Source organism: Myxocyprinus asiaticus, chromosome 8, assembly GCF_019703515.2.
Source record: "Myxocyprinus asiaticus isolate MX2 ecotype Aquarium Trade chromosome 8, UBuf_Myxa_2, whole genome shotgun sequence".
Classification (NCBI taxonomy): Eukaryota; Metazoa; Chordata; class Actinopteri; order Cypriniformes; family Catostomidae; genus Myxocyprinus; species Myxocyprinus asiaticus.
In genome coordinates, this window is record NC_059351.1 from 17,921,477 (window position 1) to 17,933,279 (window position 11,803).

General features: G+C 37.1%; 1 protein-coding gene across 4 annotated transcripts; it reads right to left on the minus strand.

Moving 5' to 3' along the window:
• Positions 1–300: 300 nt before the first annotated feature.
• On the minus strand, positions 301–10,736 carry LOC127445121 (5'-AMP-activated protein kinase subunit gamma-1-like). 4 transcript variants are annotated; one of them, XM_051704930.1, is made up of 12 exons: positions 10,683–10,736; positions 8,557–8,663; positions 7,385–7,466; positions 7,240–7,298; positions 6,187–6,247; positions 3,460–3,514; positions 3,221–3,347; positions 2,925–3,090; positions 2,726–2,763; positions 2,444–2,590; positions 1,822–1,992; positions 301–757 (listed from the first exon to the last, which is right to left on the minus strand). In XM_051704930.1, exons 1-11 carry the CDS (start codon positions 10,723–10,725, stop codon positions 1,876–1,878), a joined length of 1,002 nt encoding a protein of 333 aa, XP_051560890.1. In that variant the 5' UTR covers positions 10,726–10,736; the 3' UTR covers positions 301–757; positions 1,822–1,875. The 4 variants fall into 4 exon arrangements, with proteins under 4 accessions (XP_051560890.1, XP_051560889.1, XP_051560888.1 ...); XM_051704929.1 differs by having other exon boundaries at positions 8,557–8,697; positions 10,683–10,728; XM_051704928.1 differs by lacking the exon at positions 10,683–10,736 and having other exon boundaries at positions 6,202–6,247; positions 8,557–9,604.
• Between the last annotated feature and the right edge of the window lie 1,067 nt (positions 10,737–11,803).

Genomic DNA, 11,803 nt, shown 5'->3' on the forward strand with positions numbered 1-11,803 from the left:
TCACATGGTTACTGATACTTTTCTCAGCACTGGTCAAGATTTATCAGTCACTGCCGTTTTTGATTACTGTATAAGGATTTTCTAGAATAGTTTTAGAGATCACTTCTAATGCATATTTACATTAGTATATCAAATACAAATCTTTGGAAATAATATATATACTACTAAATGAGTATACTTTCTACTATACGAAGTTACGAACGTCTCAAGTGAGACAAAAAAGTCTGAGCGCCCCCTGGAGGAAGATTTAGGAAACTGTTATTAATAGCAAAAAAAAAAAAAAAAAAAAAAAAAAGTCGCAACAGATGTCCTTTCTGGTTAACAACTTTCTTAGTATAATTATAAATTATTAGGTATTCCGTTATTTGTTGAGCAGGAAAATAAGCAGATAATAATAATAAAAAAATAATAATTATAATCTGACAATAAATTTGATATAAAAGCCCACAAAGGCAAGCTAGATGATCAGTTTGATCAAAACCAAAGCCCATGTGTGCTCATTGTTACATGAAAACATAAAACAGCCGTTTTCTATGTAAATATTGTTATTATAATACATATCTCTTAATTTAATGAGAAATGTATGTTAATTTAGACATTTTCATCTATAAATTCTACATAATTCAGAGTTAACAGAAAAGGTTACAAGGACAACATACTGTAAAAGAAAAAAAAAAAGTCTTTTAAGAATATATTTTCACTGCAGGATGGTTCTTTCTTCATTCTTGTCTGCAGTCGTATAGTCTGATTTCAATACCTGAAACAGGATAAGAGAATACACTTACAAAAAGTATTATCATGTTTACTTGTACAATGTTAATAGTATTGTTTTAAGTACCTTGGAATATCATGTAAACACTATGGTATATAAACTGTTCTATGGTATTGTACATATTAAACTACCATGGTATTACCACCTGTTATATCAAAACACACACACACACACACACACACACACACACACACACACACGAATGATGTTTGTAAGGTGCGGAGTCTAAACAATGTCTCAAATCCAAAAAAGAGAGCTTGCACACTTACTTACTGCTCCAAAAGATCTTTTAATAAATAACCATGTGGGTTTTAATTACCACCTGTTACCACGACTGTACAATGCTATAAAGCTAGTATGGCTTTGTAAGATTAACAAGGAGACACGTTACACAAAAATGTCTACACATACAGTATTAATAGACACAGTGTTGAGCTGATATAAAAGCTTTTTAATCCTATCTTAAGCCTTGATTTACCAGTGTAAACACAATACAAATACAGAGAAATACAGTAAGTACCAGTACAGGGGCCTATTGAAAAAATTTAGCTCAAAACATTGCACTGTGTTTTCAAATTATGTTAAATAACCATAACAAAGGCACACAGGGTCACATCCCTGACCCACCAGAGTATTCTCAAACATTCAAATATTAACAAGACAAACAAAGAGGTCACACACATGCACAAACATGCAGGGAGTGCTATATTGGTCAGTAATTTTCACATATCAGCAATACATTTTCAGCCAATGTTTGCTCACATGTTGCAAACATCCAAAAGTAGATAACTATTACATCATCATTGTGGAGACCAAAATGTATCAGGGAAGGCTTCTGGAGCTTTACATAACAAATGACATAACATGATGTCATCAGATGCCAATGATGAGAAAATACATAGTAATGACATTTAAATATGTTTTCAGCCTAACTTTATAAATATTTTAAAAATATTAATAAATGGACACATTAATCTTGTTTAGTATTTAGATGCCGTAGCAATGCATGGGTTGGCAAAACTAGGCTGGAAAAGCAAAGTAAGGCCTACCTGGATACTAGTGTTGGTTTGATGAGGGAAGAGGAGGAAACGTATCTTCTCAGGTTAGGAAAACAGTGCATCAATACCTGCTGGAGACAAAACTATAGCCTGTAGCAGGTCTGAAAGAGAGATTATTCCCCGAACCACATCACCTCTGTCCACAAGCACCAACCTATGGACCTGGATGAAAAAACTGCAGTTAATCTCTGCAAACAAGACAAGATAAAAAAAAAAAAAAAAAAAAAAAAGTAAAAAAAAGAGAAAAAAAAAAAACAAATTTAAAATGAATAGCATTTGTGATAAAACAAGAAAAAATGAAAAGAATGGAATGAAAAAACAAAGCACAAAAAAAGAAAAGATAAACAAAAAGACAATAAGAATGAATAGAAACAAAACATACCAACTATATTAAAATAAAATTTGAGATCAAACAAAGCAAGACAAAGCAGAATTGAATGCAAAACAAAGCAAAATGAAAAAAGGCAAGAAAAAAATAAAAGCAGATTTAAAGCAAATTAATTGTAGCAAAAAGGGTAACTTGGTTGTATGAGAAGGACTGATCTGTACTTATAAACTCTGAGAGAGCTACAGAGAGCATCCAGCAGCTGCTGATTGGAATCCACATCCTCACCTCTGCTTTGACAATTCTGTCAATAACAGTTTCCAAGGTCTCGTCAGGGTAACATTTAATGACTCCTTCCACAAAACATTGTCTTCTCTGCACTGCCTCCTGCATGCTCATGCTAAGGTTGTTGTATGTTTTCTGTGCAGCAAGATTCTGCAGAAGAAAATAGTGCCACGCTGCTATTAAAACACTTTACCTGTCATAATATCCTTATAACAGACAGTACTGGTTGAAGTTTCTCAAAAGGTTATTAATAGTGGTGCTTTTAAAAAGATAAATGATTCTTACAATCACATCAAATCTCGAATACAAGGCAACCACCTTTCCTAAAAATATAAGAGAGATGCATATTTCTTTCCAGAAAACGAAGTCTGGTATAAAAAGACATGAAGACATAAAAACACTGAGAGATATAAATTTGCTCTATTTTTGTTTTGTTACATATTCATTTCAGACATATTTTACTTTTTTTTATGGTTAAGCATACCGTCCTCATCCACCACTGGGAGGGCAGACACCCGTCGCTCAACAAACACTGAAAGTGCATCGTATAGAGTCGCTGTCTGTCGTACAGTGGCTATGTCTGTGAAAGTCCCTATTCCTGCATCTTTAATTTGCATCTTCAAGAACCGTGGCTTGGGCACCATGCCTCCCTAGATAGGGAACATCTCATTTAGACAAAAACCTGCAATGACTTTCTTTGCTCATGAAAATACATAGTAAACAATGAACGGCTGAACTTTCATTTTTGATAGAATCAAGAAGTAGAATTCTTCTTCTTACAAATAAATGAAGGAACTTGAGGATTCTCTTATGGGTCAGTATGTGCAGGACATTTCCAGACACTGGGTCAATAACCGGCAGCCTGTGGATTTTGTGCTTTAATAAGGAGTAGACAGCATCAAAGAGGCTGCATACGGAAAAAGAAGGGGATATACAGACAAAAGATTACTATTTAGACATTAGAGTAAATTGTCAAACGATATGTCATTCTGAAGCTTCTTTATTTAAGTTTGCAATACCTTGCATTAGGTGTGATACTGATGAGACATTGATCGTGATATTGCAGGTAGACGTCTACAGAAACAGCACATGTGGACAAGAGAAACAGAGGTAGAGAGGGAAAAAGAGAGACAGAAATTAGAAAAGAATCAAAGGTGTGTAAAGTATCCCATCTTAGGTGTGCAAATACATTTCCCTAATAATCACACAATGACAGTCAATGACAGCTGCGCAAGATACTGTATATTGAGCCCTGTGGAGACGCAGCCAGCCTGATCATGTTTTAATACTAAATGTCATACTAATATCCTGCTTTCATATATCTATATGGGGAATGCTAAGAGAACAAGGAGCAAATACAGGATCACATTTGTCAAGGACTTTTTTGAATGTGCAATCTCAATGCAAGGAGCATGTCAAAAGCTTTTTACTAATTTGATCCAGCAAGGTACCTTTACATACTAAATGCCCCAGTCAGTCAGATCCATATATTTTTAAAACAGAAATAAGTCATTTAGCTTGGTCGTGGTGACTTGTTGTTACAGAATTTGAGGAAGGACCCAAGATGCAGGAAGGCAAAGAACTGGGCTTTATTCAAAATAAAAACAGAATACAAACAAAACTTCTCACAATGGAGGGAAACAAAATCAAGACAAGAAGCACATGAAAAATAAAAGAAAACTAACAAAACTAAAATGCAAACAAAAACTCTCATGGGGGAGAAAAACCAGAAAAGACAAATTAACTAAGAACGGGAACAAACAGGAACTCACATGGACCGACTGACAAAACTGGAGAGCATACACAACAACAACGATCTGGCAATGAAGACGAGACAAAGGAGAGAATATAAAGAGCAAAGGGAGATAGGGTACAGGTGCTGCCAATAATCACGAGCAGCGTGAATAAGAACAAACTGAGCAACAGATTGGTAGCTGGTGTCTGGCAGGTTCTGGTTAATGGGGTGAACAAAGGACTGGTCAACGGCCGCTAGGGACTGGACAGGATCGTCAACAGTCACAGGGGACTGAACAGACTTGTCGAAAGCCACGGGGAACTGGAAGGACTTGTCGACGGCCTCAGGGAACTGGACAGGCTCATCGACAGCCACAGGCAGCCGGACAGGTTCGTTGACGGCCACAAGGAACAGGACAGGCGGCTCCAGGATGGGAGCGAGGACAGGCGGCTCCAGGACCGGGGTGAGGACAAGCAGCTCCAGGACGGGTGCAAAATTAGACAGGGAAATGACCTCCATGGCCATGAGCACTGGCAGTGACAGGGGAACGGCCTCCATGGCCGTGAGCACAGGCAGTGACAGGGAAACGACCTCCAAGGCCGTGAGCACTGGCAGTGACAGGGGAACGGCCTCCTTGGCCATAGGCACTGGCAGTGACAGAGGAATGGCCTCCCTGCCCATGAACACAGGCAGAGACTGGGGTACAGCCTCCATGACCTTGAATGCTGGCAGCAGCAGGGGAACGGTCTCCATGCCTGTGGACGCTGGCAGTGACTGAAGAGTAGGGGCCCTTCTCCTTCTCCTCCTTTTCCGGGCAGTAAGAAGCACTGCAGCGGAAACGGACGTTGCCAACCTGGCGGTCGACAACAGGAATGGCCGCCGCCTTCTGGCGGTCGGTAGCATGCTTCCTCTGACGACGGAGTCGAGAAGCACGAGAGACGCCCGAAGAAGCTCCAGTGGACTTGGCCACCTCATGGTGGTCAATAGCGGGCTCGGCGGACCTCTCCAGAGACACCGACAGAGAGGGATTTTGGGATTTGGTGTTCCACCTCCGCAATAGACGTTCCATCTCTGCCAACCGGCAGAGGTGGTCCACCAAAACCCAAAAGGGAAAATTAAAAATCAATCCCAGCTTCTCTGGATGGATGGGCTTGTCCAGACCTGCCACAAAAATTAGCTTGAGGACGGTCTCATCAACACCCCGCCCGGAGGCCACTCCGGTCAACTCCTCAGCAAAAATGTCGACGGGAAATGCTGAAAGCAGGCCAGGGGATTGGGAAACAGGCAAGGACCTGAGAGACTGATTCCTCAAGGGCTGGAGCTGTGTGCAATAAAACGCCCATAATGCCTCTGCTGGGTCCACAAATGGCCAGATTTTTCTGTCACGGAATTTGAGGAAGGACCCAAAATGCAGGAAGGCAAAGCACTGGGCTTTATTAAAAATTAAAACAGAATACAAAACCTCTTACAATGGAGGGAAACAAAATCAAGACAAGAAGCACATGAAAAATAAAATAAAACTAACAAAACTAAAATGCAAACAAAAGCTCTCATGGGGGAGAAAAAACAGAAAAGACAGGGCAAGAAAGAATAATTAACAAACTAACTAAGAATGGAACAAACAGGAACTCACATGGAACGACGGAAAAAACTGGAGAGCATACACAACCACGACGATCTGGCAACGAAGATGAGACAAAGGAGAGAATATATAGAGCAAAGGGAAATAGGGTACAGGTGCTGCCAATAATCATGAGTAGTGTGAATCAGCACTGCCATGGCAATGCTGATTGCGCTGCTGAGCAGCACCTGTGAGAAACAAGAGGGAGAGAGGGAAACAACAGTGCATGGGACAACCTGAGAGATGGGCGGAGGAAACTGTCACAATCCTGCCAAAACAAGAATAACACAAGACCAAAGGAGGCAGGATCATGACACTTATGCATAGAACACAGAGCAACAATGAGTGATGCAACATACCAACATCATCTTGGTAATTCAGATTATTTACTTTGAAATGAATCACCTCTCCATGTCTCAATCTTGTGTTCCTCCAATTCATAGATCTGTACCTACCAGAGAAAGAGAATGCACATAAATCAGCCTGATCTCATGAACATTACATACAGCATTTTTTCAAAACGAAATTACGTGGTTCATTATGCATTTCGCTGGAGTTTCTCAGTGAAATGTAAAGCAGTGAGCACCAAAAGCGAGTAAAATGGTGTCTTAATCAGGCAAAGTTTTTAAGGTGAATATTAGATGGAGGTTTTAATGAGTAAAACGTACCTCCCTAACCTAAAACTTTAACCTAAATCTAACCAAGTGTGTCCTAAATGCAAATGATAGGTGAACAAAACAAACATCCTCACCCTAAATCAACACCTAAACCTAACCTATAGTGTGGAAAAAGCAAATGCGACTTGAAAATCACATTTTCTGTAGCAACCACGTCATTTCGCGTCACTTCTATGACACTTTGGTTTCAAGTGTCAGCTTGCATGTTTGGCTGGGCTTGAACCGCGACTTGCTGAGTCCAATATCCAAGCCTCTATCAGGTGAGCTAATCATGTTGGAATAAGTGTGTAAATGTAGGTGGATCTATAATACAAGCATTAAAATGTGTCATGTTTCAAATGATGCTTTATAGTAAAAGTGTTTCAATATCATAAAATAGAAGTGTGTGAGTAATAGAGTGAAAAATAAGTGTTTGTAAAGGCATAATCATCAGTTGTACTTGTGATTTGCATGAAAGTGAATAAAACGCACAGTTGTTGTAGCGTCCCTAGTGTTCATTTCACCAGGAAACTGTGATGAAATGTAGAACGCGGCACATAAAAGTCAGTTTGCAAAATGTAGTTAGTAATGTTCAGTCAATGAGACTAGGTTGCAGCAAATCATTATAATGCATATATGATATCATCCACCAAGGAAACTGTATCTACTTCACACAGCATTTTGTGGACAGCCAATATAAATTCAATTTGATTCTAACCATGATTTTGCTTGAAGGACAACATAGGGCGCCATAAGAGAAGAAGACAAGGAGTGCTACAGTACCTACCATGGGTGACCTATAATACCGATGAAGAATGTTAATGAAGTCTGTAATTGTCAGCATACCTAGAAAAAATAAATTACAAAATAATGAACTAATGTACATTATATGGAATATATTAAATCATATAGACTATGGTGGTTGTTCTCACCCACAAATCTCTGTTGTTTATTGTCCCAAAGAGGGGCGGCCCTCAGACCATTCGCTACCAGAGCAAAAAAGGCCTTCTTCACCTGTGAAGGAACAATAAATGCATATTGAAATCTCATTTAAACAAATATTTGGTCTAAATTAACTAATTGTTATTTTTGAGAATCAAAATTGTGAATTAGATTAACCTTTAAATGCATGGGTGTTTCACCAAACATCTTTACATACTCAGGTCTTTAGTGACCTAGCACGTATATCTATCACAAATGGATCTACAAAATGCCCAGATAGTGAACGTTTTTAAAAACATTTACAAGACAATTAGAATATAATACAGTAGAATATTCTGATAAATTTTGATGTTTTATTTTTTATATTTCAAAGAGATGATTCAACAAATGATAGAACGGGATTCATTTCTTCCATGCTGAAATTTCATGAGATGCAACAGGCTGTCAAACACATATTGAGCTACACATAACACATAAGCTACTCGTATGTATTTTCTCAGGCACTTTTTGGGTCTAAATACAGTAGATGCACAAATTAATTTGAGTAGTACACCCAAATTACAATAGCTAAATCTTACTGTTCATGTGTTACACTTGCTATAGTTTACTTCCATGTCGTTTCTTCGTCAATTAGCAATGTCAAATGTAAATCAAGTCAATTACTGAAACATCAGCTCCACACTGAGTAACAACTAGCATGTATAATATGTATGTATACACACATTTGGGATACTGATAACTCACCATTGTTCCGCAGAAAATCGACATGAAATAGTAGTAATTTGTATGAATATAGCACTCATTGTCTTGTAATAAACAAATAAAAGATATCTTGTGATTGTAAACTTATATAGATATTAAATAATCACAAAAATATGATTTATGGATGGGCAAATATATTTTGCAAAACTATTACATATCTCAGGTCACTAACCACCCTATACACTTTTGGTAATTAAGGTGTTAGGAAAAAAAAAAAACATTTGCAATGTTATTTTTATTGTAACATTATTTGTAAGAAAAAGGTTGAGGAATACTAAAGAAGTGTGGGCATAACTCCAAAGAATGGATGAGGTACAGAGGGTGGAATGAGGTCCTGGGTCACTTAAGACCCGATGTATGCCTTTTAAGGATTAAAGAGCATGATAAAATTGAAAACAACCTGCAGTGTGGTGTCAAAAATGACCAGTTTGCAGCTGGTGGGAATCGCATCGTAACAACAGTGCTTCTTCATAAAGTTCATATAAGTTTCTGCATCCGGATCAGGATCTGGGAGATGGGAGGTATGCATGTTGTGATGTAACTGAACAGGAAAAACACCAAAGACACTGACATTCAGGGTCAAAGCTCTTTTTTTAAACATCAAAATAACAAGTGATGTTCAGAGATGGGTTACTATGAAAACATTGCTGGATGGTTCATAAAATGCTTTTTATTAAACAGATTTATGAACATATTGCCCTACCTGTGATGTTCATTATATGCTCCGCATGGCAAACTTCCTGCACCCAATATATATATATATATATAAAATAAACAATAACACTTAACATTAATGGGTTTTATAAAGGGATTCATTACTAACTAATAAGTCATTTACAAATACATTAAAAATCTATTTTATTTAGCTATTTTAACAACATACATAAAAAGGGTGACTTTCATGCAATGCCGGCCAAATAGTGAGCCATTTTACCTTACATTTTAAAAATGCTTCATAGGTTACTAATGTTGAAACACTAATTCAACATTAGTAACCTGTGAAAATGTACCTTAATGTAAAGTGGATACATATGAAGAATTTATAAAGGAGGTGCCAACATTAGAGACTTATTTACATAAAGTTCAGTATGGTTTAATGGTCATCAGGATTTATTATACGATACCTGCTGTGAATGAGTATGAAAATCTGAAAAGTGTTTTTGCAGAGGGCTAACAAGTTAACTTGGTCTAGGTAAGTTAGCACAGCACTCAGAGTAGCATTTGACATCAGTGTGCCAAGAAAAGTGACAAAACAAGTCAAGACATATAAACACACAGCGGACTGTAGCAAAATGGCATAATCCCTCCTTTTAAACTCACTGTAATAATATATTTTGCTGCATTGAAACATAAATGAGAAATTATGCCATTTTATGTTTTTGATTAACGTAAGTATGAATTAGTGTATTTATTAAGCATTTATAACATGCAAGTTAGAATTATTACTACTTGGCAAGTATAGAATGAAAGTCACCCTTTTTATTCATGCTTTAACTGCGCATCAGTGATTTATAATGCATTTGTAAATGACTTACAAGTCATTAACAAACCCCTTTATAAACCCTTAACAAAGGGAACACATCAAAATGGTTATCAAGTTTACATACAATCTTCAAGATGTTTAATTTAAAATAATAATAATAAGAGGAATCATACAAATTAGATTTTGTTTTTAGTTTTTATAACAGGACAATTTTTGTAAATTCAGTTATTATTTTGACTTGTGGAATATATTTAAATATGTTAGCCTATGCCAAATTGCTTCATCAGGTCAGAAATAAAAAACAATTGTCCTATTTATTTATTTTTAAAGTGCTAAGCATCTTACAGATTTTGCAAGGGCTATGCACTCAAATAAATAATTTTAAGATTTACGCATTTCAATTTCATAACAAAATTCCATCAAGTTGAATTGAGTAACCTTTTATGCAATAAAATCTAAGTTTTATTTAATTTAGCTAAACACTACAATTTTTGTAGTATTTTTATTTTATTTATTTTTTTCATTTTGTTATGAAATTGAAATGTGTAAATTTTAAAAACAGGCTAACATATTTTTTGAGTGTGTACTTATGACCACAAGTATATCATTATGTTGAATACATTAAATTATCTCTGTATGTATAATATCTGCTTTATATGCATCATCTTAATTTTTGTTCAGTTGTTTTTCATTACTGTGACCGTAAGGTGTCATGACGTCCCTTACAAAAAATTACTGTGGCGATACCATTGTACAAAGACGGTAATACCATGATCACCATATTCTATTTACTGTATATAGAATTTACATTGTACTCCAAGGTACAATGTAAAAAGAAAAGGCCCTCTTTAAAGAAGAATACCCTGGTACTACCATAGTATATGTCCATAAAATCCATGGTGGTACTTTTTTGTACTGTAAATTGTGTCCTGTCCAGTGCAGACAAACTGTATAAGCATTTTTAATTCTCTTATGCCTTTTAGTTAAACGCATGCGTCATACTCCGCAAGAGGAGGGTTACCCTTTTACCTGCTGTAATTTACCTGCGTGCTGGTGTCCATTTGTGCGTGTGCACTGGGATTGCATTGCTGCGTGCACGTCTCGGCGCACTGCGCATGTCCGCTAATCCGTTTCGTTTCATCCCGCGCTATTTTTAGTTCAAGGCGGTCGGTTATTTAAAACGCTCTCCCGTTAAACGCAAGTGGACGCGGTGGACGGACAAAGCGACGTCTGGTCAAAAGAATACTACTTATTTTAAGATATCGCTATAAGGGAGCGTGTTGTAAAGATTTGACACGGACTGGCAGTGTGAGAGCTGGAATGTGAGAGCGAGCAGGTTAATCCAAATATAGCGCGTGCCCTCTGTGAAATGGGCGCGAATTTCCCCCAACTCTATATATGAGCCGTTAGGGAGGGCCAAAATTAACCTTTTTCCCCACACATGCCAATGGCCATTAATATTTCTTTCCAAACTGTATATTATTTAATAAAAAAAATATTGTAATTTTTTTTAGCAGGGCTATCCACAGGGGGGTTAATGGTTGTTCGGGGCCCTGTGAAGAATAGGGGCTCACTGAGGGACCATTCAGACAGAACAAGTTCTAGTGCTTAAAAAAAGCTTGACGCAACGAATGAAACACCACAGGTGTCTCGACTCTCGAGACGTGTCTTTAAAAGTTCAAGTTCTTTTAACTTGACACAGCAACTAAAAAAATCTGTGCTGCTCCAGAGTGAGAGGCAGAAGTGTAACAGTCAAAGAGGTTCGTCAAGCCGCTGGCGCATGTTTACATAAAAATAAAAAAAACAATGGGAAAATGATGCAAGTGGCCACAAAAATGCTTTCAGCTTTAATGAATGGTTCCCGAGTACTATGTCTTTTTTATTTGTATTTATTTTTTGATAAATGTAATTGCGTAATCACTTCAATGAACTGCAGTTACGGGTGTTACCTATTAAATATATATATATATATATATATACACACTTATCTATCTCTATATCTCAGTCTCGGACCCCATGAATTTTTCCACCCAAGTAAAAGTTTTTTTTACTCATCTAACATTTTCTTTAGGTGATTGTTTGAATCTCTGATTTGACTCGCTTTGCGTAAAAATAAATAAATAAATAAAAACCTTGGCCCTGGCAATGTGCACTGTACATAGCA